General features: G+C 49.3%; 11 protein-coding genes across 11 annotated transcripts; 6 read left to right on the top strand and 5 right to left on the bottom strand.

Moving 5' to 3' along the window:
• Positions 1-682: 682 nt before the first annotated feature.
• Positions 683-1,850, bottom strand: AAFC00_003313 (uncharacterized protein; the record flags this gene model as incomplete). The annotated part of the gene is made up of 4 exons (XM_069342769.1): positions 683-1,101; positions 1,174-1,633; positions 1,696-1,739; positions 1,796-1,850. 4 exons carry the CDS (start codon positions 1,848-1,850, stop codon positions 683-685), a joined length of 978 nt encoding a protein of 325 aa, XP_069199273.1.
• A 599-nt stretch (positions 1,851-2,449) lies between these two features.
• On the bottom strand, positions 2,450-5,338 carry AAFC00_003312 (uncharacterized protein; the record flags this gene model as incomplete). Its single annotated transcript, XM_069348079.1, has 1 exon — positions 2,450-5,338. One exon carries the CDS (start codon positions 5,336-5,338, stop codon positions 2,450-2,452), a length of 2,889 nt encoding a protein of 962 aa, XP_069199272.1.
• Positions 5,339-6,868: 1,530 nt separating this feature from the next.
• Positions 6,869-8,018, top strand: AAFC00_003311 (uncharacterized protein; the record flags this gene model as incomplete). Its single annotated transcript, XM_069342768.1, has 4 exons — positions 6,869-7,339; positions 7,392-7,433; positions 7,490-7,690; positions 7,752-8,018. The coding sequence occupies 4 exons, from the start codon at positions 6,869-6,871 to the stop codon at positions 8,016-8,018; spliced, it is 981 nt and encodes a 326-aa protein (XP_069199271.1).
• Positions 8,019-11,449: 3,431 nt separating this feature from the next.
• AAFC00_003310 (uncharacterized protein) lies at positions 11,450-12,633 on the top strand (the record flags this gene model as incomplete). The annotated part of the gene is made up of 2 exons (XM_069342767.1): positions 11,450-12,108; positions 12,162-12,633. The coding sequence occupies 2 exons, from the start codon at positions 11,450-11,452 to the stop codon at positions 12,631-12,633; spliced, it is 1,131 nt and encodes a 376-aa protein (XP_069199270.1).
• Positions 12,634-13,994: 1,361 nt separating this feature from the next.
• Positions 13,995-15,406, bottom strand: AAFC00_003309 (uncharacterized protein; the record flags this gene model as incomplete). Its single annotated transcript, XM_069342766.1, has 3 exons — positions 13,995-14,190; positions 14,267-15,149; positions 15,250-15,406. The coding sequence occupies 3 exons, from the start codon at positions 15,404-15,406 to the stop codon at positions 13,995-13,997; spliced, it is 1,236 nt and encodes a 411-aa protein (XP_069199269.1).
• Positions 15,407-15,831: 425 nt separating this feature from the next.
• AAFC00_003308 (uncharacterized protein) lies at positions 15,832-18,506 on the top strand (the record flags this gene model as incomplete). The annotated part of the gene is made up of 2 exons (XM_069342765.1): positions 15,832-15,903; positions 15,960-18,506. 2 exons carry the CDS (start codon positions 15,832-15,834, stop codon positions 18,504-18,506), a joined length of 2,619 nt encoding a protein of 872 aa, XP_069199268.1.
• A 247-nt stretch (positions 18,507-18,753) lies between these two features.
• AAFC00_003307 (uncharacterized protein) lies at positions 18,754-19,476 on the bottom strand (the record flags this gene model as incomplete). Its single annotated transcript, XM_069342764.1, has 3 exons — positions 18,754-18,798; positions 18,863-19,125; positions 19,188-19,476. 3 exons carry the CDS (start codon positions 19,474-19,476, stop codon positions 18,754-18,756), a joined length of 597 nt encoding a protein of 198 aa, XP_069199267.1.
• A 628-nt stretch (positions 19,477-20,104) lies between these two features.
• AAFC00_003306 (uncharacterized protein) lies at positions 20,105-20,781 on the top strand (the record flags this gene model as incomplete). The annotated part of the gene is made up of 3 exons (XM_069342763.1): positions 20,105-20,144; positions 20,272-20,347; positions 20,484-20,781. 3 exons carry the CDS (start codon positions 20,105-20,107, stop codon positions 20,779-20,781), a joined length of 414 nt encoding a protein of 137 aa, XP_069199266.1.
• A 372-nt stretch (positions 20,782-21,153) lies between these two features.
• Positions 21,154-22,343, bottom strand: AAFC00_003305 (uncharacterized protein; the record flags this gene model as incomplete). The annotated part of the gene is made up of 2 exons (XM_069342761.1): positions 21,154-22,273; positions 22,336-22,343. The coding sequence occupies 2 exons, from the start codon at positions 22,341-22,343 to the stop codon at positions 21,154-21,156; spliced, it is 1,128 nt and encodes a 375-aa protein (XP_069199265.1).
• An 847-nt stretch (positions 22,344-23,190) lies between these two features.
• On the top strand, positions 23,191-24,206 carry AAFC00_003304 (uncharacterized protein; the record flags this gene model as incomplete). Its single annotated transcript, XM_069342760.1, has 4 exons — positions 23,191-23,231; positions 23,306-23,557; positions 23,619-23,866; positions 23,929-24,206. 4 exons carry the CDS (start codon positions 23,191-23,193, stop codon positions 24,204-24,206), a joined length of 819 nt encoding a protein of 272 aa, XP_069199264.1.
• A 1,703-nt stretch (positions 24,207-25,909) lies between these two features.
• Positions 25,910-27,301, top strand: AAFC00_003303 (uncharacterized protein; the record flags this gene model as incomplete). The annotated part of the gene is made up of 2 exons (XM_069342759.1): positions 25,910-26,741; positions 26,796-27,301. The coding sequence occupies 2 exons, from the start codon at positions 25,910-25,912 to the stop codon at positions 27,299-27,301; spliced, it is 1,338 nt and encodes a 445-aa protein (XP_069199263.1).
• Between the last annotated feature and the right edge of the window lie 632 nt (positions 27,302-27,933).

The raw sequence follows: 27,933 nt of genomic DNA, 5'->3' as shown, positions 1-27,933 counted from the left end.
TCTGTTGGATTCACAACGGACATTGTGTGGCAGAATGGCTGATAGCACAGCTGGGATTGTACAAATATAACCTGTCCCATCTATGTTTCGAGGAATTCGTTTACTATAGGTTTCGAATGGCTGGACGATGCTCTGGAAGCAGGCCGAGCCAGAGGAAAATACGACGACTGCTGCTGCGCCTTGCGGCTAGAAGTGTATAGTGTACTTTGCACAAGGCGTACTTACCGGATTGTTCCTTCATCTGATGCAAGTCGAATAAAACCCGAACACGAAAGACAATGTGATTAGAGTATTGATTTGGTTTTTTGAGAGGAGAGTTGTGTAATACTAAAAACCCAGGCAATGTGCTCGTGTTGATGTGTCGACCCCGCCTGATCTTCCGTATCTCCCATCTTTGGACTGGATCATGTCCTTTTAACCTTCTTCTACCACGACTTTGCCTCTGGTCAGGTCCACGGCCATGGTAAGCATGCGCCTACCAAGATGACATTACCATGCTCACAGATGCGCTGCGAACCAGGTTGACAGGGGGCCTGTGTAACATCATGGTCAAAGCGTCCCCTTCCACGATCAAGGTGGGTTGGGATGAGATATCCATCAGCATGTGTTTGTCGTTGGACCAGTGTCATGTCCTCTTTATAGAGCTTTGCTGTATTGAGTCTTCCCATCGCAGGATAAATGATTACTGATTACCCCAAACAACGACGGAACCATCACTGCCAGCACTCGCCCACTGATGCCTGAGTTGATTCCAAACAACAGCACTCACCACAGCCTTCTTGGCAGATGCGGGCTGAGCACCTGGTTCAGATGAGTATCTTCCATCAGTAAGGGCAGACTGGGTGTGCCTGAGCTTATGCAAGACACGGCCTTCCAGCAGGTCCCAAACATAGATCTGACCATCTTCGCTACCAGAAATGACGACGCTGTCTGCGGCAGCGAGGGTAGATCTTGTGCGATAGACCGTGTTAGTGTAGTCCGAATCTCGGAATGCTTGCAGTAGTTTGCCGTCTCGTTTATCCATCAGCCGCAGGGTTGAGTCGAGTGTGCTGACGAGATAAGAGTCGTTGGTCTTTGTACTGGTAATGCTGTTGATTGGAGCTGTAACATTGGTCGCTCTGTCAGCATTTCCATTTCTTGAAACATATGATAGAAATGAAATCATGCACTCACGTCCAATCACGTCTTGATCCATATAACCCATTCTCAGATCATAGCTCCGTACGCGTCCATCGACACTGCCAGTGATGATCTCTGCGCCCACCACGTCGATCGAAGAGACGCTGTCGGTAGCATCGGTCAAGTTCATGATGGGCTTCTCAGAGCGTTGCTTGGTATCCCATATTTTGACAGTAGCATCAAAACTCCCAGTGATGATGACAGAATCTCCCGGACCTCCAAACGCGCAAGCGTTGATGCCTCTCCCATGGCCGGTCCATCTCCTCAACGTCTGAGCAGTGGCGACATCCCACAGGAACACAGTCTTGTCACCTCCCACGCTGATGAAGCGGTCGTTGGCTTCAGCCACAGACAAATCGAGCACTTCGTAGCCGTGCGCTGCGTAGGTCTGGATCAGATTGCCGGTAAGAGGATTAAACAGGCGGACGGTCCGGTCAGACGATCCCGTCAGGATCTGTTTGGGTTGTTATTGTTTTATTCTGCCGGTATCTAATTGATAGTCTCAGATATTCGTACATATTGACCAGTGCCAGCACTGTATGTAAGGGCGAGGACTTGTCCTGTGAGGGTTTAGTACGCGCTATTGCTATGCTCTGGATGGTTATAAGACACACACCATTGTGCCCAGTGAGTCGTGCTACTTGACTTGTGGGAAATTGCGACGAGCTCATAACATCATGTGTTTCCTCGATCAAAGGTGTACCAGCATCAGCGTATTGTTCTGTAGTAATTTCATGCGAGATTGCTGCAAGTTTAAAATGAGGTATGCACTTGGTCGTCCGAGCTTTGTCCTACACCCAGCTGTGTCATATCATATCTCATCGTCATCCCTCAAAGCACAACAGCAAGGCCACTTAGTATAGCATTTTTTCCAACAAGCATCACAATTTCAAGGAAAATAATTGGCTACCACATCATCATCGCGCACTCGGTGTTGGACGCGTATGCAGTGGATGATTTCCTCAAGCTTGGCTAATAAAGTCTGAGTGTAATGTTAATTAACGCCATGCCATGATGTCTTGACTGCAATCGCCGTTGGAAATGTGAAGCCTCTTCGCTAGTGGCCGTATTGGCCAAGTGGTTGTTTACAATACCATGCCTCTCTCCGGAAACCCTCGCCCGCTTCATATAAATGGTCCATCGCTCTCAACTACAATCAATCCCGAGGTCTCGAGACCGGCGCCATAATCTATGAAGTTGAAGATCTAGGGTATGATCCATGTATCATCCCATTGCATATACGAGCTGCCACGAGACTGGAGAAAATACTTCACCTGCGCGATAAAGTCCTTACGTAGTAGGACACCGGTGATGCCGAAGTAGCTCGGACATTTCCCGAGGGGGTGCGTCTTCGCTGGACGTATGGCGTGTATTCAACCGCCAAGTCAGGAGTGACATCCACGGAATCGTAATGCAATAGCGGAGAGATAATGCTCGGTCCGTTGTCTGGACCTGGCTGACGTCTTCGCAGTTCATGTGTAGTCATCTCACGTCTGTACTTACGGCGAGTCGGCTGTGAGTCACCACTGGAGTGCACACCGTCGAATGTGGTAAACCCACATTCATCGATTGTGTCGCGTTGCTCTGAGAGCGGAGACGAATTCTCATCCTCGACCGTAGGCTGGACGTACGTGACACGTGTTGCATGGGATGTAGCTTGGCTTGCTGGACCTGTACGAGGAGACGTCTGATGGGCTTCAGTTGGTATATAAGTCTCGCGGGGTTCGATTTTGGGTTCAGCAATGTTGTTCTCAGAAATCAGATCTTCATCTACGGTCAGCGGCTCATGAGATACCATCGAGGTATAGTGAGATGTTTGACTGTCCAGATCAGAAGCAACGTGTCGATTCAGCCACGACGGTTCACACGCAGGAGCTTGGAGTACTGCAGCATTCGATGAAACATAGCTGAGAGGATGCGGCGTGATATTGCCAGGAACCCTGCAATCGACTTCATCTGATCGCATTGAAGAACTTCCAGAGTATGAAGATACGACAGTTGGCGGTGCTCGATGTGATGTATGGCTAGCACTAGAGCTCCTCGAGTCTCCTACAGCATGATCCGTATTGGGCCAGTTGTAGACAGTGGCATTATCATCATGCATTACAGTCATATCTGGCTGCGTTCTGTGCTTCTGGCCTTTTCCGTGGTTTGCTTTCACTACAAGACCTCTACTTGTAACTGCAGCTGCGCGTCGCTGATGACGGTGCTCTGCTTGGCTTTGCATGGACCGAGGACCTGATACGTGAGATCGAATCGAAGAGTTATCATCAAAGTCTGGACTGTGGTCGTAGTCATGTTCCGAAGCAGTGACTGACTCGACGATCGCATCAACATAAGGCGCATAGACCAACATCTGCTCTGGAGCTTGACCGTACATCACTCCAGGCCACACAGAGGGAGTCATCTGAGCTGTAGTCTCCAAGCATGTTTGTCGTTGGCTTTTACGCTCGAGTGACATGTTTGTTTGACCTTGCGACGGCGCCATGTCACCGAGGTCAATAAGATCAGCCGCTTCTGAAAAAGTTGTATCTTCTCCATCGAGGCAAGTCGATGTCGGCGAATCTTCTCGAATGCGAACAACACTACTAGCTGGGGCTGTTCGTATGCTAGTCAGGATACTCCTCGAGTGAACCGATGAAAGTAACGTGGGTGATGAGATAGCCTTATCATGGTTGATGGGCCGTCGTGAGCTCCTGGAAGCTGTAGTCTTCTCAAAGGCCACTGTGGATGAGTTTCTGACGGACCGCGTACGATCATTTCCTGCACACGAAGAAATTCGAGGCTCTACATGAACCTCGGATCTACCTTCTGAGCTTCTTAATACGGAGTTGGCGGTAGATGAGATACTTGAAGTAGTCTCGGATTGCGAACAGCTAGATTGTGAGGTGGATTGCGAGTTTATGGTCATAGATCCAACCTCATCCCATGCTACGGCTGATGGCAATGGACGTCCCTTGTTCGATCTTGTTGAGGTTGCATGGGCATCGCTATCTGTAGACTTGTGTGAACTCGTAGTTACAACATGTGAGGGAATATTAGCATGTACACCAGCAAAACCAATGGCACTATCATGAGCCGAAGGGGCCTTGCCAGAACAGTCAATGTATGCGAGTGCAGTGGAAAATCTTTCGACAATTGTACTAGTCGTTGTTCTCTTCTGCGGGACACTACAGACGGAGATTGAGTCATCCGGTGTGATTTCTGGCTCAACAAGTAATGTCTTGCGCTTCAATTTGTCTTCGGTTCGCTTGGCATAGGCATGCTTATGCGATGCTTTCTCGGATTCAACGGCAGCATTGCGCTCTTCATGGTCCTTCATAGCTGTATCCCGCAAGATGCCACCCTGATCCAAGTTGGCCGAAGTACTTGACTCACAATCTCTCTGCGTATGTCTTTTCTTGTATTCGCGCCATCGCTTTGCAGCTTCTCTGTGCTCAATGTTGGCCATCGCTCCGCCATGACTCTCGTCTTTAAGACGATGAATCATTGTCAAGGGTGAGATATCTTCAGAAGTCTTTGGCGGGTCCTGCAGATTTGATGTTCGTTCGGGCTCACTTTTGGTGAAGTGCAGGGGAAAGGGTACGTCACACCACTTCTCCTGACCGTCTCGTGCAGCAATGCGGATCATACGCTTTCGAAGGCCAGCTGAGGATGCCACTTCGACTTTCGCTTCCTCATCATGTACAGATTTCTCGAGAGGAGGGATTGAAGCGACATCAACTGCTTCTACAGAAGCGGATGCAATAGTCCAGGGATTACGCTTGAAGTCAGTCTTTCCATCCTGGCTTCGTATGACAATGCCTCTGTGATGCTTCGATTTTGTCTTTGTCTTGACCGGTTCTTTGCAAGCTTCTTTTGGTTTCATTTCGCTGCGCTTGCTAGACTTGGTAACGGCGATGGCTTTGGCAGAACGGGAGATTTTTATGTTCGGAAGTTGCGGATCGCTGGCCCTGTTGTGGCTTTCCCGTGGAGGGTAGGATCCATGGTCAGGAACGAAGTCATAGTCAGTTTTACATCGATCGTCAACGGCGCTCCTGAAATCGCCAGGCTCAGCACAATGATGGTAGTTGACATGGCGTGGAAGAGGTTGGGGAGAGCGCTCAGGGATGAAGTCGAATCCATCATCGATGGCAGAAGGTTGAATGGTCCAAGACATCTAGTGATCAAGGGTGACCGTAACACGATTTGCTCGTGAGAATTTTGAATGGTTGAAGAGGTAGATGGTAGGAGTGCAGGGGGTTCCGAGCGAACGAAAAGAGATTTTTCCGAAATAGATAAAAGCAAAGACAGTTACGAACGTGAAGACTTCCTCAGGTTCAAGTCAGCAAGTCATGTTGGACACGCAAGTCGCACAGTTGACCTTGTGTAGCATAGCACTGTATGCGATTCCTGCTCAACCAAAACCAGCGCAGCTGGGCGTCAACTTACAGATAGTCTAATGACACTGCAAGCTCAGGGTATGGATGAAAGACTGGAAATAAAAACGAACAGCGCACCCACTCAAAGTTTTGCCTTCTGCTTTAGTTTTTCTTGTTCCCAATTTCTCTTGACCCACCAGCCCCAAACATAATTCCATGCACCAGAACTGATGGCGAGTGGCGGACATAGCAACAAGAGCCAAGCCCACCATGAAGGGCTCCCAGTCTTGACTACCTTCATCACTCTGTCCACCTCATGTCGTAGGTCATCTTTATCTCCATCGTTCCACACCACGACGCCACTTTTTTGGCCACGTGCAAGCGCGCGCTCGGCTTTGTCTCGTACATCCCATTGGCTAGCGACCCGATTTTTCGCATCCTCAGCCGTCAAAAATGCATCTCTGTCTCTCAATCTCTGCATCTGTACCTCCGCATCATGAACAGCCACAACCATGATTGTTCCACACAACGGCTCCCACCCACTCTCGAACAGTAATGGAATGTCCAGTACGCAAGCCCAGTGACCCCGAAGATACGCAGTGAGCATTTGCTTATACATTTCCTTACGCACAGCGGGATGGACAATGCCATTCAGGACTTTCCTATCTTGTTCCTTTCCATCACCAAAGACCGCCCTTCCCAGCGCGGGGCGATTCAATGGGCGTCCCTTTCCTAATGGACCATTCTCACCACCGCTCGCTGGATCTGAAGCAGGGAGAAGCAGATTGGGTGTGAGAGGGCCAAAGTGGTTTACAATTGCTTTATATCCTGGAGTGCCGGGTTCTACAACTTGTCGCGCGATTTTGTCTGCATCCACTACCGGGAGGTTGTGTGGAGGGCTAGACACCAGCGAAGAGACTGTTGATTTCCCGGTAGCGATACTACCAGTTAGGCCCAGAAGTAGCATAATTCCGGCGTGCAGAAGTGATATAGATCACAAGTGGGCTGTCCTGTTCAAATGTATATTCACTGTCGTGAGATTAACAGAAGAGGAGGGGAACATACGAGCTTGAGGGGAAGATAGAAACGTCTTGGCGACCTGAGTCAACAAAATACGTCACAACCTGCTCCACGCTGTACACTTACCTCAGGTTATCACCACTACCAGCTGAGTGTATTACAATAACACCTTCAACACAAATCTTCTCTCCTGTATGATTTCTACAGAGTCTACACATTCATTAAGTGAGCCGCAACTCGTCAGAATCTGAGCCTGAGGTACTGTCGTGCAAATTTGACCTCGTGATCCAGCTGAACGTTCTTCCGAGATGGTCAAGGGTACAATTGCCGTTATTGGCTCCCTGAATGTGGACTGCATCACAAGAACACCACGTGTGCCTTCTGGCGGAGAGACTCTGAGAGTGTCTTCTTTTGACACAGGGTTTGGTGGCAAAGGTGCAAATCAAGCAGTAGCATGTGCTCGTTTAGCCCACAACAAGGATGGCTCGGTACCGGATACCATGGAAATCAAAGTTAGTATGGTTGGTGCAGTGGGAGAAGACATATTTGGATCAGACTTCATATCTGCATTGGAAAAGGATCATATCGATACCTCCCACGTTCAACGTATCCCGGACGGAAAGACTGGAACGGCCAACATCATTGTCGAGGAGGATAGTGGCGAGAACAGGATTCTCTTCTTCCCGGGAGCAAATTATGCAATTGGAGATGACGCAAAAGACCTTGTACCTGAAGACGCAGATGTTGTGGTGTTTCAAATGGAGATTCCTTTTCAACAGGTACGGCAGGGTTTAATTGGTGATTTGCGCCGTGCGATACTCATAATCATAGGTCATTCACAATATCAAGCTAGCACACAAGAAAGGCAAATACGTGAGCACATTTCTCGACCACAGGATGAGGTCGTCTGTTTTCTGATTTATGTACAGGTCATCCTGAACACTGCACCAGCAACACCTTTACCGGAGGACCTCTATGGATATATCGATTGTCTCATTACGAACGAAAGCGAAGCAGACATTCTTCGTGAATCATCTCAACCTCTCCGGGTAGATGACTGCCCTGCTGTCTGCAAGCAGTTCCTCGATCGTGGAGTTCGTGATGTATACATAGTCACGCTTGGAGCGCAAGTAAGTGGGCAGTGCGGCGTTGATCAATGTGGACGTTCATATTTCTAAGTCAAACTCTCAGGGTGCATATTACGCTAAGCGGTCGGAGATTGGAACAATTAATTGCAAGCACGTCCAAGGACAGAAGACGAAGGTCGTCGATACGACTGCTGCCGGCGACACATTCGTAGGCGCACTTGCGGTGAAGGTTGCAAAAAACGGCGGTAAATTCTCTGCTGATCCAACGAACGATTTGGTCTTCGCGAATGCCGCTGCCGCTCGCTCTGTCGAAAAGCACGGTGCTATGGCAGCTATACCCTATCTTGACGAAGTCACGCCTCACCTCTAACCCTCAATATCGACTGGGCACCACGCTAATGTAGGCTTTCTGGAATCTTCGCCCCGTTGATGAGACGTAGAAGATCTTTCTCAAGTCCCTTTGCACTCATCTTTCGAGCCTTGGAAGAATGGTGACACGAGAGATTTTCTCCGGGCAGTGATAGGATAGTCATTGCTAGCACGGCAAGTCTTGATGATGTACGCCACGCTAAGCGGTTCTAGCCCCCTCAGCATACTATATCGTACTAGACTACTCTGATGAGTACACACCAAGTCTTACACCACAGCATCTAGATGCTCTAAAATGCGTTCATTGTATGAGGTCGAGCTATGAGTATAAACGCACTGACAACCCGTTTGTGCTTTATCCAGACTTATGGACGCACCTTAGCACGCGTGCATTCCCAGTGTACGACTCACAAGCCTCCCTTCAACCCTGAGATATCCAATACCAGCGAAGCGCTATATGTTTAGATTCAATGTCTGGAGGGTTACTGCCCTTGTATCTTGCCGTTAAGGATATATCTCGGATAAATTCTTCGCACTCCAACAAAAGCACCATTGGGTTAGTGGTAAACTTGGTCGTTGCCAGCTTTCGCAGCAAGTTCGACCAGCCCCGTGTTCGATTCACGGATGGTGCAACTCGTTTTGCGACACCACTGTCCTTTTTGCGTGCGTATTAGCAAAACAGTGCTGTTAGTGCTGGTTAACCATCAATATTAAATTATGCCGATATGGTTCTGGGGAGGCGGTCATATGACCGATGCCACTTGTGCAGTCGTCACTGTTCGCTCATATCTTCTACTGAGTTGTATAACGTAGGTAGATTTTATTTCCCAAGCTTGTCAGCAGATTTTCGAACCAGACCATCTGTGCTACATTCACTTGCTTCGACGACTGCCATCACTGATATAGCGCAGATGTCCCGGATCTTGCAGTAGTGCAGACCAACAAGGTCTTCTCAAGTTACACACCTCGGAAGTCGCGGACCAGGTCCATTGGGATGTAGCGACTTCAGCCATCTCGACAGTGAGGATCATGGATTCGTGACTGTGACGCGCAATGGATTGACATTGCGTCCCCAACGGCTGCCCGATTGTGTATGTGTCATAGAAACGTACAAGGTAGATTCCTATGAATGATGCCGCCCCCTTTCGCACGAACAGTAGACGTACAGTAGATGTAGTGCCCAGATCTAGTATGTACGAGCGATAATACAGGTTCCCGTGATTTCGAGCTCGATGTTGGTTATGACGAGCAAGGCAACATGTGGATGGGTTCCACGGAGAAACGCATCCCTTGGGCACGGAAGGATGGAAGCCAAGGCTTTATTACCAAATCACGAAGTGCTGTTGACACACTTGAGCACAGCACGAAGAAGATTTTTGGCTGGCGTCAACGGAAGTGGAAACTCAAGACTGCGAGGGCCTTTGGGTGTACCATCAAGCGGGGTATGCTATGAATGCATGACACCTTCTTAGGTTCCAAGGAAGAGTCCTGTAAGAATCACTGTACAGTCGGACTTCAAGGTCGCTACCTTGATTCAGTAGTAAGATACTTGTATCTTCAATGCAAGGCAAGGCAAGGTATGAGAGCGGAAAGACTTAGTATGTCGTCATACTTAGTGCCGTCTGAACGACAACCTGATCGAGGTGGCAGCCGGGCTGGGAACGGGTCATTCACTTGTGCGGCTACAGATCCATCACTTGGGCACTTTGGTGCCGCGTTCTCCACAAAGCAACCTCCTTAGAGCGATCAACACAGCAGGACACGGGTTTTTCGCAGGGTACCCAAACGTACATCAGGAGAGCATGGCTGTTTGTTATTAACACGATACTTACGCGTGCCTTGTGGAGTATATTTGGCGATTGACCCATCTGTTTGTGGATACCTGAGTGAGTTTTCTGATTACATCTTGTAGTTGGAATGAACTCCGAAACCACAACTTACTCCCCGCATGAATGCGACGAATCGATAGACAAATCTGTGTGAAGTGAGGTAACTTAGAATACGCAGATCAGCCGAATGGTCCACGGCCCGGAGGAAGTGCTGTACTTGTCCTGTACACTCTGCCACACGGACGTCCTGTAGAGTCGCGCACCCTCGCCACGGTCTCGTGGTACAGTACGCTCGCTTGCACTGCGATATCTAGGGTTCGCATCACAAGACATTCTGCCACGTTGACGTCCGGTTGTACGCGGTCACTGCAATTTGCGCACAAGTAGGTACCTTGTAGAAGGCGAGCGTTGTCCCTCCATTAGGGTGATTCGGAGGGTCGTGCCGAAGTTAGATGAATTCTCCACTAGCATATCCAAGAGACGATTATGAAAGCTTCAAGGTATGTGACAATGCATTGAGTTTTCAGCTGTAATGGTATCTCTCGCAAGTAACCAAGATAGGCAGTCACAGTGTGGGCCGCATGCAGTTGGAGTGCCTTGATGTCTATTCAACCGTGGACGTCCTTTGCACACAACTAAATACTCCTAACATATGAAGTGTGCCCTTGCGCCACACGTCTTGCCTTGCATGCAGCCACTACGCGCCTGCCGCAGCAGTAAACCCTTCCCCGCAGTGAATCAGCAATTACATGCTAGACATTCGAGTACGACTGCACTTCGTATGCAGAAGAGCAACCAATCCCGTGTTGTGCGCAACAACGAAACCATGCTATTCGTCACCAGGAAAACATTCTCGATCTGATCGTGTCGCAAGACGGTATAGGTAGCACGTGTTCGAGGACTCTGGCTTGGCGACCCTGGACGATCGAGCCCGAGACCGGCTATTACCTAAGAGTGACTTCCCTCGAGGTAAAATTGCAACAGCTCACCGCATGTGGTCCTGTCCATTTATGGCGAATGGCGCCAGAATGTGTAGGAATGATTCATGAGATGATGGTCCAAGATTAGTCTTCTTATTGCTGGGAAGTCGCACGAGCGCTGGGCCTGCTGCAGTTCCATCCATCCCCTTGATTTCTTTCTCATCGCCCCGCTGGAGAGTCGACTTTTCTTCCCCGCACGAATAGACGAGTGGCATCATAGTCCTTTTTTTTCCTCTCAGAAGCTCTACGAAAGTTCGTACATTGGTGGTACAAATAATTGGGCTTGCCCGTTCCAGCAACTAGACTTCAGCACCCCTCCATCCTTCTTCTGTTTATCACCCTTCATCTTCCTCTTACTTTTAGCCATTCCGGCAGATCGGCAGACATCGCTAAAGTATCAAACGGACTGTACCTCACGTATCCTCTGGACTTTTCGCAGCCTTGGCGACATATCGAACAAACGAAAATATTAGAACGGCCTGCCTTTTCCTACTTACAAGACTGCAGACTGGCCGAAATTTTGCAGCATTCCACCGACTGAACCAGGGACAAACTCTGTAGAGTCTTCGTCGTCTCATTTCTAAGAAGTCTTGGCGGATACCTTCCGCCTTCATCAATCGCTGATGCCATTTCTAATGCCGACTAAGACTGTTGTAACAATCAATTCCACCGGTCGTCAGACCGCCTCATTTGTCCGGGTGGCATCTGCAGTAGGCTGGCATGTCAAAGCCCAAGTACGGACTTGTGAAGGATTGGTTGCTGAGGAGCTAGCCGCTCTTCCTAATGTCGAAATCGTGGAAGGCGACCTTTGCCAGCCCAAAGCCGATTTGGTCCCGTTCTTAAATCATCTCTTTCAAGGTGCAAAGCTTGCATTCATTAACACAACTCACTGGGGTGATGAGGTAGCAATTGGCCGTGCTTGTGCGGATGCTGCGAAGAAGGCTGGTGTTGTTCATTATATCTACTCGTCTATGCCGGATCATTCCATCTTTGACCCCGACTTGAGAGCATTGCCACTATGGACCCAGAAATTCACCGTGGAAAATTACGTGCGGCAGATCGGCATTCCGGCCACGTTCGTGTACACCGGAATCTACAACAACAATTTCACATCTCTACCTTACCCTCTTTTCCGAATGGAATTACAGACAGACGGAAGTTTCGTGTGGAAGGCGCCGTTCCACCCAGACGACCCCCTGCCATGGGTCGATGCCGAGCATGACGTCGGTCCTGCTTTGCTACAGATATTCAAGATGGGTCCTAACGCTTGGAAGGGACAGATGTGAGTGATTTGATCTATGTGATTCATAGTAATATATGCTAAAACTGAGTCAGAGTCACATTGGCATTCGAGCGATTATCGCCCCGTCAAGCGGTGAAGCGGTTCTCGGACGGCATTGGTAGGCCTGTGAGGTACGAGCATGGCCCGATAGACATCTCAGTATCGATCCCAAGTGGCTACCGAGAACACCTTGAGATCCTCCAAGAAACGTTAGGGGAGAAGCGAGCACCTTACTTCGGACCAGGCTTGGAGTACCCCAAAGAAGCAAGAAGCTTGTGGGAAGGCTGGCGCGGTCTTGAAGAATACGCCCGCGAAGTATTTGAGGACGAGGAAGCCGCCAATGGCTTAACGTGGATGGATGAGCCTGGCCCTGAGTTTACGAACGACGGCGACGATGATACCGAGGACACAGAGAGTAATTCTGGGAGCACAAGACCTCAAACTCCAGCGTGGGCACCGACTGTCCGGACGCCGTATAATCATCCGGAAGGCGACGCCCATGACTTTTTCGTTGGGAGCTGTTGATCACTCTCGACGAATAAATTTTCCTACAATATTTATTTCCACCTCTTTATGCGTTTAGCGAGAGGCATTGGGTGCAGGGTATTTGCATTTTCCAAGGAGTCCCGGTGGACAAAAGTAGAAGGTACCAGTGAGCAAGGATCTAGGGAAAAGGGGAAAAACCACATTCCAGAGAATACGGCATCATTCGGGCATTTCATCTCAACAATATCATGAATACAATAAACATCATCAGAAGCAGATAATGAGCATCAAGGTCAGCGCCGAATCATCTACTACCCGGACATCATACAGCTATGGGCTGTGGAGTTGCTTGCTTGTTCTTGCAGACCATCATGTCGCGGCACAGCGGTCACCTCATCTCAACGACTACGAGAACCAACATGGCGAAATCGTCTTCTCTTGCTCTTGTCAACATGCGATTTGCATTTATCATTCTATCACTTCTTTCTCTCAGTACGAGAGCTACGCTCGACAAGGAACATAGTAAAATCGGAAAACAACGTTCATGTCGGAGGGCGGGACGAGAGAAATCTAACGAATACATATATCTTTAATCTCGACGCAGATATACAGTCGCCAATAATAACACAGGCAACATGTTCACGTCCTCCCAAGTCCCTCTCTAACCTGCCTATTTGTCATTTGTGAATACAAAGCTATGATGTGACTCAACCATGGTTCTACTAAATCAAATCAAGCTGCATAGAAAACACATAGCGAAAGCCCAACACAGCTGCACGCATACAACGCGCATGGCGAAAGATCTCGAGTCGTGACTTACAAAACGAGCTAGAGCACCCCAATCACGTAATTGCGTCTCATCCCCAGGAGAGAGGCAACACCTTACGTACAGCAAAAAGCCACGACGAGCGAGTCTTCTCTCACTTTCCCGCCCCTCATTTCAGGGGCCGAAAAATTTCCTTTGCGTGTGTAGTTATTAGACGAACAAGCGGGAAAGGGAGAGGGAGAGACAAGGACGCGAAACTGTAAGGTTTTATTTTGGGGTGGCGATCGCGTGGCACACGGGTTGTGTTGGGGTCGAACGATTTGTAAAGTAGGTAAGGTAAGGTTGGAAGGGTATTCGTCATGTGAAACATGAAACATGGATGTAAGGGACATGACTTGTGACCGGCGTCTATGTTTTCTCAACGCTGGCTCTCGAAGGGTATTGCTGGATGCTCGAAAGAAAATGAAATGTTTGCATGAGAAGGACTTGGCAGGGATGCGAGTCTAGTATCAGATGCTCAAATATGTTTAATTTTTGTTTCTTTTTTGCTGACCACACATCCCTCCCTATCTCTTTCTCCTTTATTATTTGTATGTCGTCCTAAGAACACTCAAGAAAATTGCATTTTTTCACGTCACTCGTCCTTGGTTGCCGAGGACGGTTGCGTCCATTCTGGCCCCATGCCGACATACTTGAACCAGTTCGGCCTGCAATCTTCTCGATGTAGCCACTTCTCGCCGTCTGTGAACCGGCCTGTGACGCAGCCCTTGCATTTTGCGGAGTTGGGACAGTTGAAGAAGGGGATGTGTTGGTATCCGATGTCCTTGAACCTGTTTGCAGCAGGGAGATTAGTCAATCATGCGCGACCACATAGATAATAATCGCAAAGGGCGAATGATAGCTTACCAGTGCAGTCGTCTCTTATCTTCAAATAAGCCAAGAGCGATGCTGTGCACGGGCGCATCGCCCCACCTCTCGTAGAAGAAACCACCTGCTCTGTCCAAGTGGTCGAAGTATTCCTCGTAAGCCTGGCCTCGCCAGAAGTTCAGGTCGCCGATTTCAAAGTTGGACCAGAAATGACAGGTGCTGTACCCATTGGCCTTGAGGTTGTGGTCGGGTCGCCTCTTGGAGTCTGTGAGCCAATCCATGGCGTTGTTGTGGTTCAAGTGGTGATTGTGGGACGCAAGGAACTTGATGGTCTCGGGCCATAGACTCGAGATGGACTGTGGAGAGTCGTAGAGATTGATCGTGAAGCCATATGTCTTGTTGTGGTCTTGCATGAATCGGAAAACGTCGTAGTCGACATCGCAGAAGAAGTGAACGTTAGGTTCGACACGCCAGTAATACTGCATATCTGCAAGAGCAGGATGCTTATAGAATAAACCACTGTTCCACCGACACATTTGATGGTATGAAAGCATGTGGGCATATTGCACTTCTTGCTCTTGCAGGATGTTGGCGCTCTCGACGAAGAGATCGCGATTGATCCAGCTTGGTACCTCCCAGTGCTCCTTTGGCACCAGTTCATATCGAATCTCGGCTTTGGTCATTGTTCGAGTCTTTCGCTTGAACTCATCCGTGAACGGAACGTCGTTGAAGAAAGTCCAGGGATAGTTGAACTTGTGGTTGAACGTCTTTTCCAGATCGTGCATTGATTGCAGCAGCTGCGTGAGCTCCTCATTTCGCACGAGCGAGATGATGGTCGCATTGATGCGATCCGAGTTTGGGTTATCAGGCGCGTAGTTGGCGCCCTTTATCCTCCATAGCGGTTCAGGAGGCTCTCCGGTTTCTACAAGCCGCCCTATGATTTAGCCAAACGCTCCTCCGGAGGGTTCTTTTTCTTGTCACATCTCTATCGCAAGAGGATCGAAGGAAAGAGCTCAGCTTACCATCCAATTGCGGATCCCGTACCATGTCATCGAATCTACCCATTTCATCGCCCGGTAGTCTAAGATTTGCCGGAGCTCTGAATATCTGCACAATCAAGAAAGCGAAGACGCATATCGTGGCCACAGCCAGTACGCGGATTGCTGGTGGTAGCGCCATAGTGACAGTGTGTCTACCTTTTGTCTCTTATGCTCTATCTTACAATCATGAGTTGTGTACTTGATTAATGTGTAGTTGCCATTCCAGACATCTCGCCTCAAGACGCTCCTTCTGTTTGTAGAATCTTGAGGTGTACAAGACCTCCGGCAACATATTGAAACGCGGCTGCAGCTGCCGATGACGACGCTGATTGCCCGTCTTGGCGTTGCGGAGTGGAAACGGGGAAGCACTTCCGCTTGCATCTGGCAAACACAGCGCGTGGTGGTGACTAGGACCCTGACCAACGCGTTGTTACAGCGTCGTCTGTGTTATATCAGAAAACAATATTGTGTTGCCTGAGCTTGATGGTACATAGGTATAGAGGCGTGCACAAGACGACTACCTGGTCTTTTACATCTGATATATCATGATCTGTCATTGTTAGCATGTCTCATGCTGCAACCATAAGCTCTCTCACCAATGGGCTGATCAATGCTATTTCCGGACTGAATCCTGAGGTCAGTTTTCAGCATATGCCGTGGTATCTTCTCCAATTATTCTGACTGTTCTCAAGAAAGACGCTCGACGCTTCAAGTTGTGCAAAGATGCTGCAACAAGGGCGTTCCGATCCCAGCAGTACGCTCGTGTGAACCAATTCGACGTCCAGGCACGTTTAGATGGTTTGGAAGAGAAATTCGCCGTTTTGAACAGAGAATCTGTTGCCGATGCCCTTCATAATCGTCGTGAGGAGCTGACCAAGCAGTCTACCCGATGGACTCCCGAGATTCTATCCTTGCTTTTGAGTCTCTCTGACCGTCCCGTGGAGAAGACGAATCTGTCCATCCTCGACGAGCAGGATGTAGATGATGAAGAATCACCCCAACTGACGTGGGCAGATATCCTCGCCGAAGACCCGTTGAACGAAGAAGGTATTTGGGACGATGTTGTGATTGACTCAGACAACTCCGACGATGAATTCCAAGCTCTCCGCGATGATACAATTGACGACCGTACTGTGTCAACAGAAGCGTCCTCCTTGGCAGAGGAAGATGTTGCAGCTTTCGCCAGGTCATTCATCGTCGTCAAGGACTCGTCTGAACTCGAAGCATTCGAGTCTGCAACACCTAATCCAGGATTTCCAATATCCAGCGCAGACCTTGAATCAAGGCCACGCAAGATCTCAGATCTACAAGCTACAAGAGAAGCGCTACTCATGCTTCGAGGTCTACCAACGACATTATTCACGATCGACTCTGTACACAAGTACCGCCTTCGGTCAGACTTCCATGGCGCGACGTGTAACACTTCGACTTTTCGAACTGTGATGCAATCTTTCGCAGATCATGGGAGTCAAGTCTTGTATCTTCGTCGCTGGTCGAAAGAAGTACCCAAGGGGGATCTCCTACAACGACTAAATGCCACCATTGTTTTAAAGCTGGAAGAGTTCGACAAAGATCTAGCACAGCTTGAGCATCGCTTTTTGTCATCTCAGACAGATGTGACAGTAAGTTTGCAAGAGGTGCTTCTCCAAGTCCAGGATCGCACGAAGTCTATACAATATCTCGCAACTACAGTAGAAACAGCAGAGTCCTGTGTTGAAGTGTGGTCTGTTCTTGACACCCTCTACGACATGACCTGCGAATTGCAGTTTGGCGAGGACAGCAGTGTTTTCTATTATGTTGCCAGTGTCTTCTTCGATTGTCTGGACATTTATCTCAGACCGGTCTATCTGTGGATGACGCAAGGAAAACTACACCCTCAAAACAAGGGTTTTTTTGTCCGCGCTTGCCATGAAGTCGTTGATCCTGGGTCTCTGTGGCATTCTCACTTTGAAATATTGACTGATACAGACGGGAATGCAAAGGCGCCTACTGTCATGCATGATGCAGCGAGACAAATCTTCATCTCTGGCAAAAGTACCATGTTCCTCGATGCAATTCGCTATGGGAAACAAAACAATTCGTTCGATCACATACAAATGAGGGGGCTTGATTCACAGCGCATCATTTCATCACTTGAGGAAGGCTTACTTCCCTTTACATGTGTGTTTGCGGAAGCACTTCAAGCTTGGATCGGCGATTTACAGAGCCACAGCATGGACAATTTACGCGAGCTCATGTTTACACGATGTGGTCTAAGCGGCACCATTGCTGTCATCGGCAACGCATATCTGGCTCTGGACGGTGCTCGAGTCCAGCATTTCGCCGATCGACTCTTCTCACGCATCGACCGCAAGAGACCATGGGCTGACCGTTATATACTTACTGATCTGGCACGCAACACGCTTGGTACAGCGAATCATCTCGATCCACAGAGACTGTCAGTCAAGATGATATCAAGAGGTTCGCCTACAAGACCCCATGCTGCAGTCGCTGCGATTGCTGCAGACTTGGATTGCCTCTTGGTCGATTATGTGGTTCCATGGCCATTGAAAAACATTATTCGCGATATGACCGTGTGTCAACGTGCTCTGCTTACGTCTATCCGTGTCTACCGCTCCGAATACCTTCTGCAGAAGCAACAGTGGACGATGCTTACGATCAAAGACCATCGCAACAGGCGACTCCAAGAAGCTCTTGTGTTACGCCAAAGGCTGATCTGGTTCACCTACACGGTTCGTAGTCATATGGCTGATATTGCTGCTGCTGCGGCCCATGAGTTACGAGTAGACATGGAAAAGGCTGTCGACCTTGACGGCATGGTTTTGGCATACGATGGTTTCCAGGATCGTGTTGAGGCGAGGCTGCTGTTGCGCGCGAACATGAAGCCGATATATCGTGCACTCGTCGATATCTTGGAGATCTGCGAGGATTTCGCGGTCATCTGGTCTCATCTGGTAGAAGAGGCCAATCACAACATATTCGATGGCGCCAGGACGCAGCGCACAAGCGTCGCTCCGGAGCCTGAACATTCTGATGACTCTGCAGAAGAAATGGAAGAAGACTTGCAAGTCAATTTCGGGCATATCCGCGATTTGTCTACTCTTACGAGAGAGTACAACCGTCAACTCCACTTCGCCATTGCCGGTCTTCGAGGTGTCAGTCGTGCTGGAGGCGAGTCATCCTGGATCTCATTGGCTGAAAAACTTAACCTTGGCGCCGAATACATGAACAAGGGCTGAGCACGCACGCGCAAATGAATACAGCATAACATCGCCTTATCTAAGGAGCATAGCCCATTGGGAAGCTGCAGCTCGCCTCGCACCTGAGCACATGATGTCGTCTGACTGTTTGCGTTATTCTTCAGCAGTGGCATGTAAAGGATGTACCACAATACAAGAAAGACCACGAAATGGCTATGGATGAAGTCCTATATAGTCTGTTGCTTCCTCCATAGCCTTTCTATTGGCCTCTCCTAGAGTTAGACTATCACTCTCTAGCATCTGCGGATAAGCTCTTGGGTGGCTGGGTGATCTGGCATATGATCAGTACTCATACATATCACTGCGTCCTGCAAAACGCCCGACCTGATACATACCTTGGTCAAATGATCACCATTGAGCGTCTTCATGATTTTGCCCAGACCATCATGGGAATAGTCCTTTTCATTCCACATGTCCTTGTGGTATTTGACAAGACCTTGGTCGTCGAGTGTTAACGTCACAAGCGAGTTGACCTCCTTTGTGAAATGGACAAGCTTAGGCGTGTAAGCCTGCTGCAACTTGAAGATGATGCGGTCGGGTTTCGATTCGACAACTTCTGTCTTGCGCGTCTCTGACTTGGCAAAGACTTGAGCGATGCCTATCGCAGGCTGAGTCAGACGATCATGCATCTGTGCGAACTACTTGGAGATAAATACGTACCATACCACTGCCCAGCGATTTTGTACCGCGTGTCGCAATAACTCCACGGGTCATCATAAATGGACTTTTCTGCGTAGACTTGCATGTCTTGCTCGCTTGCACTGCCACTGTAGAGGTTGCATATCGCCTTTACGATTTTCTCGCTCTGGGGTTCAAGCTTGATGCTTTTCTCTGGATGGGGCTCGTAGTCTACCCCGGTCGAGGAGTTTTTGCTAAGATCGGCATTCTGGGTTAATGCCTGGGGATCAGGTCTGATTTCATAGGACTGGGGAACTTCTGGGTCAGGCATTTTGCTTTCTTTTGTATTTGTCTTGCAGTTTCGTTTTGATGTATTCGCAACTTCTAGTCTGTTGCACTGAATCGAACCTGGTATAGGCAAGACAAAGTACACCAGATCGATTTTACTTTACACTGACTTTTGGACATGACTGGCTGCATTGGGGATGCAAGTGAGATATCTAGACGTCATCAAGCAGTCAGCGAGACATACGACTGTTTTTGTGGCGCAGATGTGTGGCTGTGTGGGGAAAGAGATGGCGCTAGTTGCCATGCTTTCTTGCTGGGTACCTGTTTCGCCTGCGTCAAGTAACCGCTATCGAATAGCAAGCGCCACATTGTGTTACTGTGGAGGTTGAGGTAGGTAAGGTGTATATATATCGCGGTTGCTTCTTCGTGCGACGCGACGCAATTCCGTTACTCAGTCTTCAGACGGACAAATACACAAATTTGACCATTGTGCATCAAACTCATCTTCCTCTCGTACACAAACATCCCAGATATATATCAAGTTCGTGACCCCCTTCAACAATCGACTACTGTCGATTAATTCTCGAGCTATCCTATCAGAGACATATAAGTCTTTCAAAATCGCCACAATCAGAAGCCAGAGAAACATAAGCAGCAAAGGGAACAGAGCAATGATTTCCGCACTCCTGCTCATCATCATCACCATCTTCCGTGAGTGAGACCCCAAGGCTTCCTTTATCCATTCCTGCATAGCCTTGTTGCCTCCTCTAAGAGAAACAAGTATCTTAATAAGGAAATAGCGGGAAGTGTGAAAAGTAGAGAACTGACGAGAAAACAGTCCCACCAGTAGGCGTCTTCCTAATCTCAGGTTGCGGTGCGGATCTTTTGATCAATATCTGTCTGACGATTCTCGGGTATGTTTTGCCTGTCTACTCTTTCACTTCCATTGCATCTCTCCTTATCTTTTTGTCCCCCTCACTCAAGCACCCCATTGTTTCTCTACCATGGAACAAACCATGTTGTACTCAGCTAATGGTGGACGGAAATAAGGTATTTCCCAGGCCACATCCACGCCTTCTACCTAGAATACGTGTACTACCACAGAAAAGAACAAGCCGAAGCCGCTTCTGCTACTGCTGCTTATCCTCCTCCTCCTTCTGGTGCGCCTCCTGCTCCCGGGGTTTACTCTGATAATGTCCGAACCGGCGGCGCTACTGCTGCTGGGAGGACGGAGTATGGGACTATGAATGCTCCTGCTGCTCCTGCTGGTTATGGTGATGGGTATGCTGGTCATCAGCAGCCTACTTATGGTAAGACTGATGTCAAGGGAGCGCCACCTGCTTATTAGAGCTTCTTCTTTTTCTCTGCTTAAGGATTGTGGTGAACCGGAATGGGTTGTATTGGAAGGGCTTGGCGTGGATGAATTAGTAGGAATGGAATGAAGCGGGTTCTCTTTTCATGGTTGGGATATCCGGGGACTGTTCATTGATTCATGGACTATTCTTATGTGACATGATGGGCAAGTTGGCAATGTTTAATTTATGGGTCGGTCTAGTGTTTCTTTTTAACAGAGGGTTCTCGGGGCGAGGAGCTCATGCTACATCTTCTATGCATTTCTTGTGTGATGGAACACGGACTGATCATAAAGGTCTAATGCTCCGTCACCGAGCTCTCTCTATCTCCTTCCCTGTGTTTTGCTGCTTCGAGCTTCTACTCCCATTCAAGCCTCTTCCTCATCATCGACGTTCCACGTTTCGTCATAAGGGATATCTTCAACCACCGGGGCACCATCCACGTCAACCATCAAGCACTGATTCTTACCAACCAGGATCCAATCGTGTTCCTTGTAAGTGCTAGGCTCACTAGCGACGATGACATGACGACCATGCTCCTCCTCTGCGAAGAGACTTCGCTTGTTCTGCGCATCGACTTCGCCGTCGTTGTCTTCGGCGTTTCCGTCGGCGTTGTCGGGGTATTTCCTGTTCAGCGTGACGCCGGCCTTGGTCGAATAGTAAAGACTTGGCGGTTGTTCCTTTGCATGATTACGGAAACGATACGCCACGAGTTTCTTGCCGTCGGTGACTGCGAGGTTGAGACTGTTCGGCTTCGCGGCAGCACCGAGGACTTGAGCTTGGAGGAAGATAATCGTTGTCACGGTCTTGTGCATCGCTGCTGTCATCTGAGAAAGAGAGTAGTCTTCGCGGTCCCAGAGCGCTTTGGTATTTTCACTGTCGTCGTCGTCTCTGGGAGGATTGGTTGTGGTTAGGAAATGCATGTACAGTGCGGCCATGTGTTCGCTGTCTGTGCCTCCCTGTATATTGGCATACGTGTCGCGGTCGAGCAGATCGCACAGGGCGCGTCGGATAGTGGTAAAGTCGGAGACGGAACCATTGTGCATGAAGCTGGTCCTGCCGAAGACGAACGGGTGATTGTTGACCTGCGCGACTGCTGCAGCCGAGGTGGCACGTATGTGGGCGAACAAGCACCGAGTCTCAGTGTTTGAACATATGGAGTGAAAGTTTGCGTCGTTACGGGGTGGTTGGACGGACTTGTATGTCGCCGGATGTAGTCCACCGTGGGGCTTCCCGTCTTCACTCTCGCCTGTAGCACCTCGCTCGAAGTCCGAGAAAGAGGTAGTGTACCATGCTATTCCTAGGCCGTCGGCATTGAGGATACGATTCCGGGCATTGGCTTCGTGCTGGGCAGATGTTTGGTCCGGGAGATGGGCAATCAGGTGGGGTAGATAATGATCATTAACCTGGTTCGTGAGGGCGTGTTTGGGTGTGATGAGCACGTCGGACAGTAGACATGGCTCAGTGGGAGATATGTACGCGAACCAACTGAGATCAAAAGGCGTTACGAGGTTGGCGATGCATTGCTTGTTTGTCTCATGTCCACTCACCGACACATGATTTGAGGTGGATGTTTTGCGGTAGAGATGCACGCAGACTAGACGCGGGAAAATCGCAGCGATGATATAGTAGAGTCAACCTACAGAGTATAATTCAGGATGCAGGATAGAAAGTCTCACTTTTCAAGGAGAAAGTAGAGCAATGTGAAGCAGGTGTAAGTACGGTAAGACAATATACAAAAAGTTGCTGGCAGGATTTAGTGGAGTTAGTTCATATGGTCTTATCATGCGTCGATCCAGCAAACTCCACTATCCGGTCGATTTGTATACCTACGCAAAGATGACGTTCCGATACTGATGCCATGAGAAGCAAGAAACGCAGGGGGAGAAAGATGAGACACAGGACAAGGAAGAAGCCAAGGCAAGATGGGCAGCATCTGCAACATTTCAGTGTCATATGGACAAGGTCGCGGTCAGGATGCAGCAGGTTGCAGCCCACTGCTCGGACCCTGGAAGTTCATCTTACCGTTTGTTTACCAATACCAAGGTACTCGAAACACGCACCTTCCCATATCGATAAGCAGCTCACAACATGCGGCAACTCTCCCGCAATTCTTGGCACCTCCGAGACTTGTTCAAGTGGAAGGTGCAGCAACAAGCGGAAGGTGCAGCAGCAAGCCAGGGTATACCTATGTCATAAGCAACACACTGCGAGCATCTTTGATACGAGATTGGATTCTTAAATCATCCCCAATACAGCCCAGCATAACGCATACTGGACTGTCGCCCTTGCCTATCATAATCACGCCTGGTCGCACCACTGTTACGACAGAGCCTTGAACTCGAGACTTGGGGAGACCAACCGGAGCGACATTACTCTCGCCGGATCACGAGCGCAAGGAAAACATGACAACCGTCACCAAGACAGCTCAACAGAGCAGTTATCCGTACGTCGTCACGCTCGCGCGCATATCACCGGTCATATGCACACACTGTTGCTCGTTGGCTAAGAACACACTAGACCCATCCAACCTCTAGACTTCAATGCGAACCAACCGAAGACGGTGCGCCTCTATCCTTTAAGCAACTATACCTTCGGCACCAAGGAGACTCAACCGGAAGAGGATCCCTCCGTGTTAGCAAGACTCAAGCGTCTAGAAGAGCACTATGAGCAATATGGAATGCGACGCACATGTGAAGGCGTTCTGGTCTGTCATGAGCACAATCACCCCCATGTCTTAATGTTACAGATTGCCAATGCTTTCTTCAAATTGTATGTTTCTTTTTCAAGCTAACACTATCCGGCACCATCATCGCTGACAACGCGTCTCAAGACCGGGCGACTACCTACCCCACGATGCCGAAGAAGTCTCGGGTTTCAAAGATCGCCTCAATGAGCGTCTCGCGCCTTCGGGCTCACAATTCACCAACCAAGGCAACGAGGGCGAGTGGGAAATTGCCGATACTCTCGCTCAATGGTGGAGACCCAACTTCGAGACCTTCATGTATCCATTCATTCCGCCGCACGTCTCTCGACCAAAGGAATGCAAGAAGCTTTACTTCATCCAGCTCCCTAAGAGCAGTGAGTACCTGACCTACCTGTTCTATTCTTCTTTCTCGCCCACTGACCATGTGCTTCTTCAGAGGTGTTGAGCGTTCCCAAGAACATGAAATTGTTGGCTGTACCCCTCTTCGAGCTCTACGACAACTCCCAGCGATACGGGCCTCAATTGTCCGCCATTCCCCATCTTTTGTCCAAGTACAACTTTGAGTTCGTTGACGAAGCCGGAAATGTTGTCGCTGCTACCCCTGGTGGTGGCGCACATGAGAGCAGCGTCCCCATCACAAAAGTCCTGGCCGGAGGGGAAGACACGACCATGCAAAACAGCAACGGTGATGATGCAGTGAACACTGCAAGCTAAGCGTGTGGGCCTTGTTGGCAATCTAAAGCTTATGCTCTTCTTCTCGTATAGTTTTATCATGCTGCGTTTCAGCGGGCGTTCTGTACCCATGCAAGGGTTAGCATAGAGAAGTGACAACTTCGCTCAAAAAGGAGAGGGACCACGCTACCACATATTGCTGCCAGCTGTGTTGCTATATTGCTGCTAGCTGAGTTGCTAGTACTCGCATGATTGAGTATCGTATGGACGTCTAGATTCTAGTGGATTCGCCTTATTACTTCTGGTACCTTCTAGACCTTGGACCACGACGGCCCGGGACGTGTCGTGCTTGTAAATCAGCAGAGCATGTCTCGCAGCGGCAACAGCGGTATTGCTGCCTACTATAATTGATACCGTCTGCCAAACCTGCATTGGAGAGTAGATTGAGTTACAATTAGTCGACTATTGCCTGAGATTGTCCATTCGAGGCTATATGACTCGACACTATAAGGGATGCGCCATGTGGTGCTACTGTATATAGACTGATGCGGGATTTCTTTTTGTCCGTCCTCGCTCCGAGTATAGTATCTACTGTAGCGCTTCTTCTGTGTGGCTACTAGCACCCTGCCGACCCTCCATCAGGAATGGAATAAGAAGGGGACACAAACTTATTCCTTCAAGACATCATAACATATGTTCTCGTGAACAATATCTGACAAGTGAATCCTCGGTCGATGGCAGCCCGTACATGTCTGTGTGACTTATCCGGTTGTGGTTATCAATGAATGGCGTCTTGACCACACATGTCTGTGTTCTGTGTTCCGCGTTCCGCGGTATCGGCGTGCGGCACCAGATTTTCCCCGTCTCAGCATCAACATGAAACACCTAAACCCTTTTCTCAGGTATGATCAGCTCGGCCTGTTTGCGCCAGGGTATGATACCCCGTACGTGATCCGAGGATCATTGTCGTTTATGAGTCTTCCAACTCTGTCCCGATCGTGCCGAATCCCATGACTGCCCAAAGCGTGCATTGTGGCCCGTCCCTTTTGTCTCCACAGGCTCAACTCTAGCCAGACTTGTCTTGCTGAACCTACAGTAATAAGAGACATCCTAAGTTTCACCTGTCACTTGACGTTCGACTCTGCATAGCCTAAGCGAGCCGCCGAATGGGAAACGTGCAAAGGTCCACGCTATAGGGGTCACGTTGTTGCTTTACGTGCACTAACAGCTGCAGCAGCAGTAGCAGTAGGCATCTCACCTTCCCAAACAAGTACGTCTATTGGAAACTGATATTGACGTTACCTTGGGGTTATACTGCCAGGACACTGTTAAGCTTTCTCGACTATTGTCTCTACGGACTTCAGTCTACATTTTCCATCGATTATACCACCGAAGCCAGCCTCGATTAGTGGGCGTTGTGAATATATTGAGCTAGGAGAAAAGCCTTACATGGATTTGTGAGAGGGGGCTGCCTATCTGTGCTTCGAGTTTCAGAACCGCACTCGCGTGCACTTCGTTCGCCCGCTCCCGTCTTGCGGCTTGAAATGGGCACATAGTACCTCTGATGAATTGAGGAGTAGAAAGGACCTTGAAAAGAAAGATGAATATATAATCAACAGTCTCTCCGTTCCATTGTGTAGGGTTTTTCTTTCTTTGCTATTCTCATTCAAGACCATTGCCCTGTGTTTGTGAAACCAGGCAACTCTCCCTTCTTTTTCGACCATATTCACTCATTCCTATTTAAAATGCGTTTCACTTCTTCTATTGTTGCGCTTGCAGCGCTTGTGCCTACGCTGGTCGTAGGTCAACTTTCTGGACGTGTCGGTCCAACCACCAACATTGCCGCCAAGCTCAAGGTCAAGGAGTGTAACGTCAAGGACTACGGTGCCGTAGCAGACAAGAAGACCGACGTCGGTGCCGCCATTGTCAAGGCCTTCAATGCCTGCAAGACGGGAGGTGTTGTCGTTGTCCCTGCCGGCGACTACGCTATGAGCACCTGGGCCACGCTCAGCGGAGGTTCCAACTGGGCTCTGCAACTCGACGGTACCATCTACCGCACCGGTACTGCTGGAGGCAACATGTTGTTCATCGAGCACACAACCAACTTTGAGCTGTTCTCATCGACCTCCAAGGGTGCCATGCAAGGAAACGGATACGAGTTCCACAAGGATGGCTCCATCTCTGGACCCCGCCTGCTGCGCTTCTATGAAGTCACCGACTTCTCTGTCCACGATATCATTCTTGTCGATTCTCCTGCTTTCCACTTTTCCATGGACACCTGCACCAACGGTGAGGTCTACAACATGGCCATTCGCGGTGGCAATGAGGGTGGTCTTGACGGTATTGACGTGTGGAGCAACAACATCTGGATTCACGATGTTACTGTCACCAACAAGGACGAGTGTGTTACTGTCAAGTCTCCCGCTCACAACATTCTGATTGAGAACGTCTACTGCAACTGGAGTGGTGGTTGTGCTCTTGGATCCCTCGGTGCCGACACTGATATCTCTGACGTCACGTACAAGAACGTGTACACATGGTCTTCCAACCAGATGATGATGATCAAGAGCAACGGAGGTTCGTTTTTTTCTTCGTCTTACTCTCAAACAACACACTAACAAAGATTTCCAGGCTCTGGCTCTGTCAAGAACGTCCTCTTCGACAACTTCATTGGCCACGGCAACGCCTACTCGCTCGACATTGACCAATACTGGGCATCCATGAAGGCAGTCTCCGGCTCCGGCGTCGCCCTCAGCAACATCACCTTCAAGAACTGGCACGGAACCGAGGCCTCGGGCTCCGCACGCGGACCCATCAAGATCATCTGCAGCGACTCGACCCCTTGCGAGGACATCACGCTTAACAACTTCGCCATGTGGACCGAGTCCGGAACTTCGCAGTGGTACTCATGCCGCAGCGCCTACGGCACCGGCGCCTGCCTGCACAACAGCGGAAGCGGCAAGTACGCCGTCACGACCACTACCCTCAAGAGCGCTCCTACTGGTTACAGCGCCGCTAGCATGGCTGGTGATCTCAAGACTGCGTTCGGCACTGCTGCCAGTATCCCTATTCCTACCATCCCTACTTCTTTCTACCCTGGCGCTACGCCTTACAGCAGACTCGCTGGTAGCTCTTAAGTTTCTTCCTTTTTCTTCTCTCAACAAGTCTTCTGTTCGAAGAAGACATTCAACGGGGAAAGCAATGAAAAGGGAAGAAGTTGTCGAGGTGTGGATATGAAACAGGAAAATATAAGAAAAGGGATGGATGGCCAGATTAGCAGAAGAATAATTTACCTCTTTCTCTCTCCTGTCAATCGCTCTCTCCTCTGACTGGTTCTCTCGTTCTGTGATACTCTTCAAACGCAAATAATCTGAGAAGTGAGGCAGAAGATGAAAAAGCGAGTCCGGAAAAGTATCGTCACGTGCTCCACATCAACAGAAAGTCAGCTCACACGACGTCTGTCTATCGTGTCTCTCACGCTCAGTCCTTTTCTGGAAACCTTGATCCGCGACTCTCATGTGGGACTTTTATGTATACGTGCCTAGTCCCGTCACAGTCATGTACGCATGCTTGATGATCAAAGCACGAGTCGCTCATTCGTCAGAAACCTATCATGGAGTAGCACAGTAAAGCACAGCATAGCATAGTATAGCACAGCGTAGCATACTCGGTACACGGGGGTACAGAAGCACCACTAAGAACACAGGAGGAGCATGAGAGACCAGACACCCGGCGCTTCTCTTCTGAAAGCAGAATCAAGAGTTCCATC

This window comes from Neodothiora populina (genome assembly GCF_041146345.1).
Source record: "Neodothiora populina strain CPC 39397 chromosome Unknown canker_contig_15, whole genome shotgun sequence".
Classification (NCBI taxonomy): domain Eukaryota; kingdom Fungi; phylum Ascomycota; class Dothideomycetes; order Dothideales; family Dothioraceae; genus Neodothiora; species Neodothiora populina.
The sequence above is the reverse complement of the archived record's forward strand: the minus strand, read 5'-3'. Positions and strand labels throughout refer to the sequence as shown.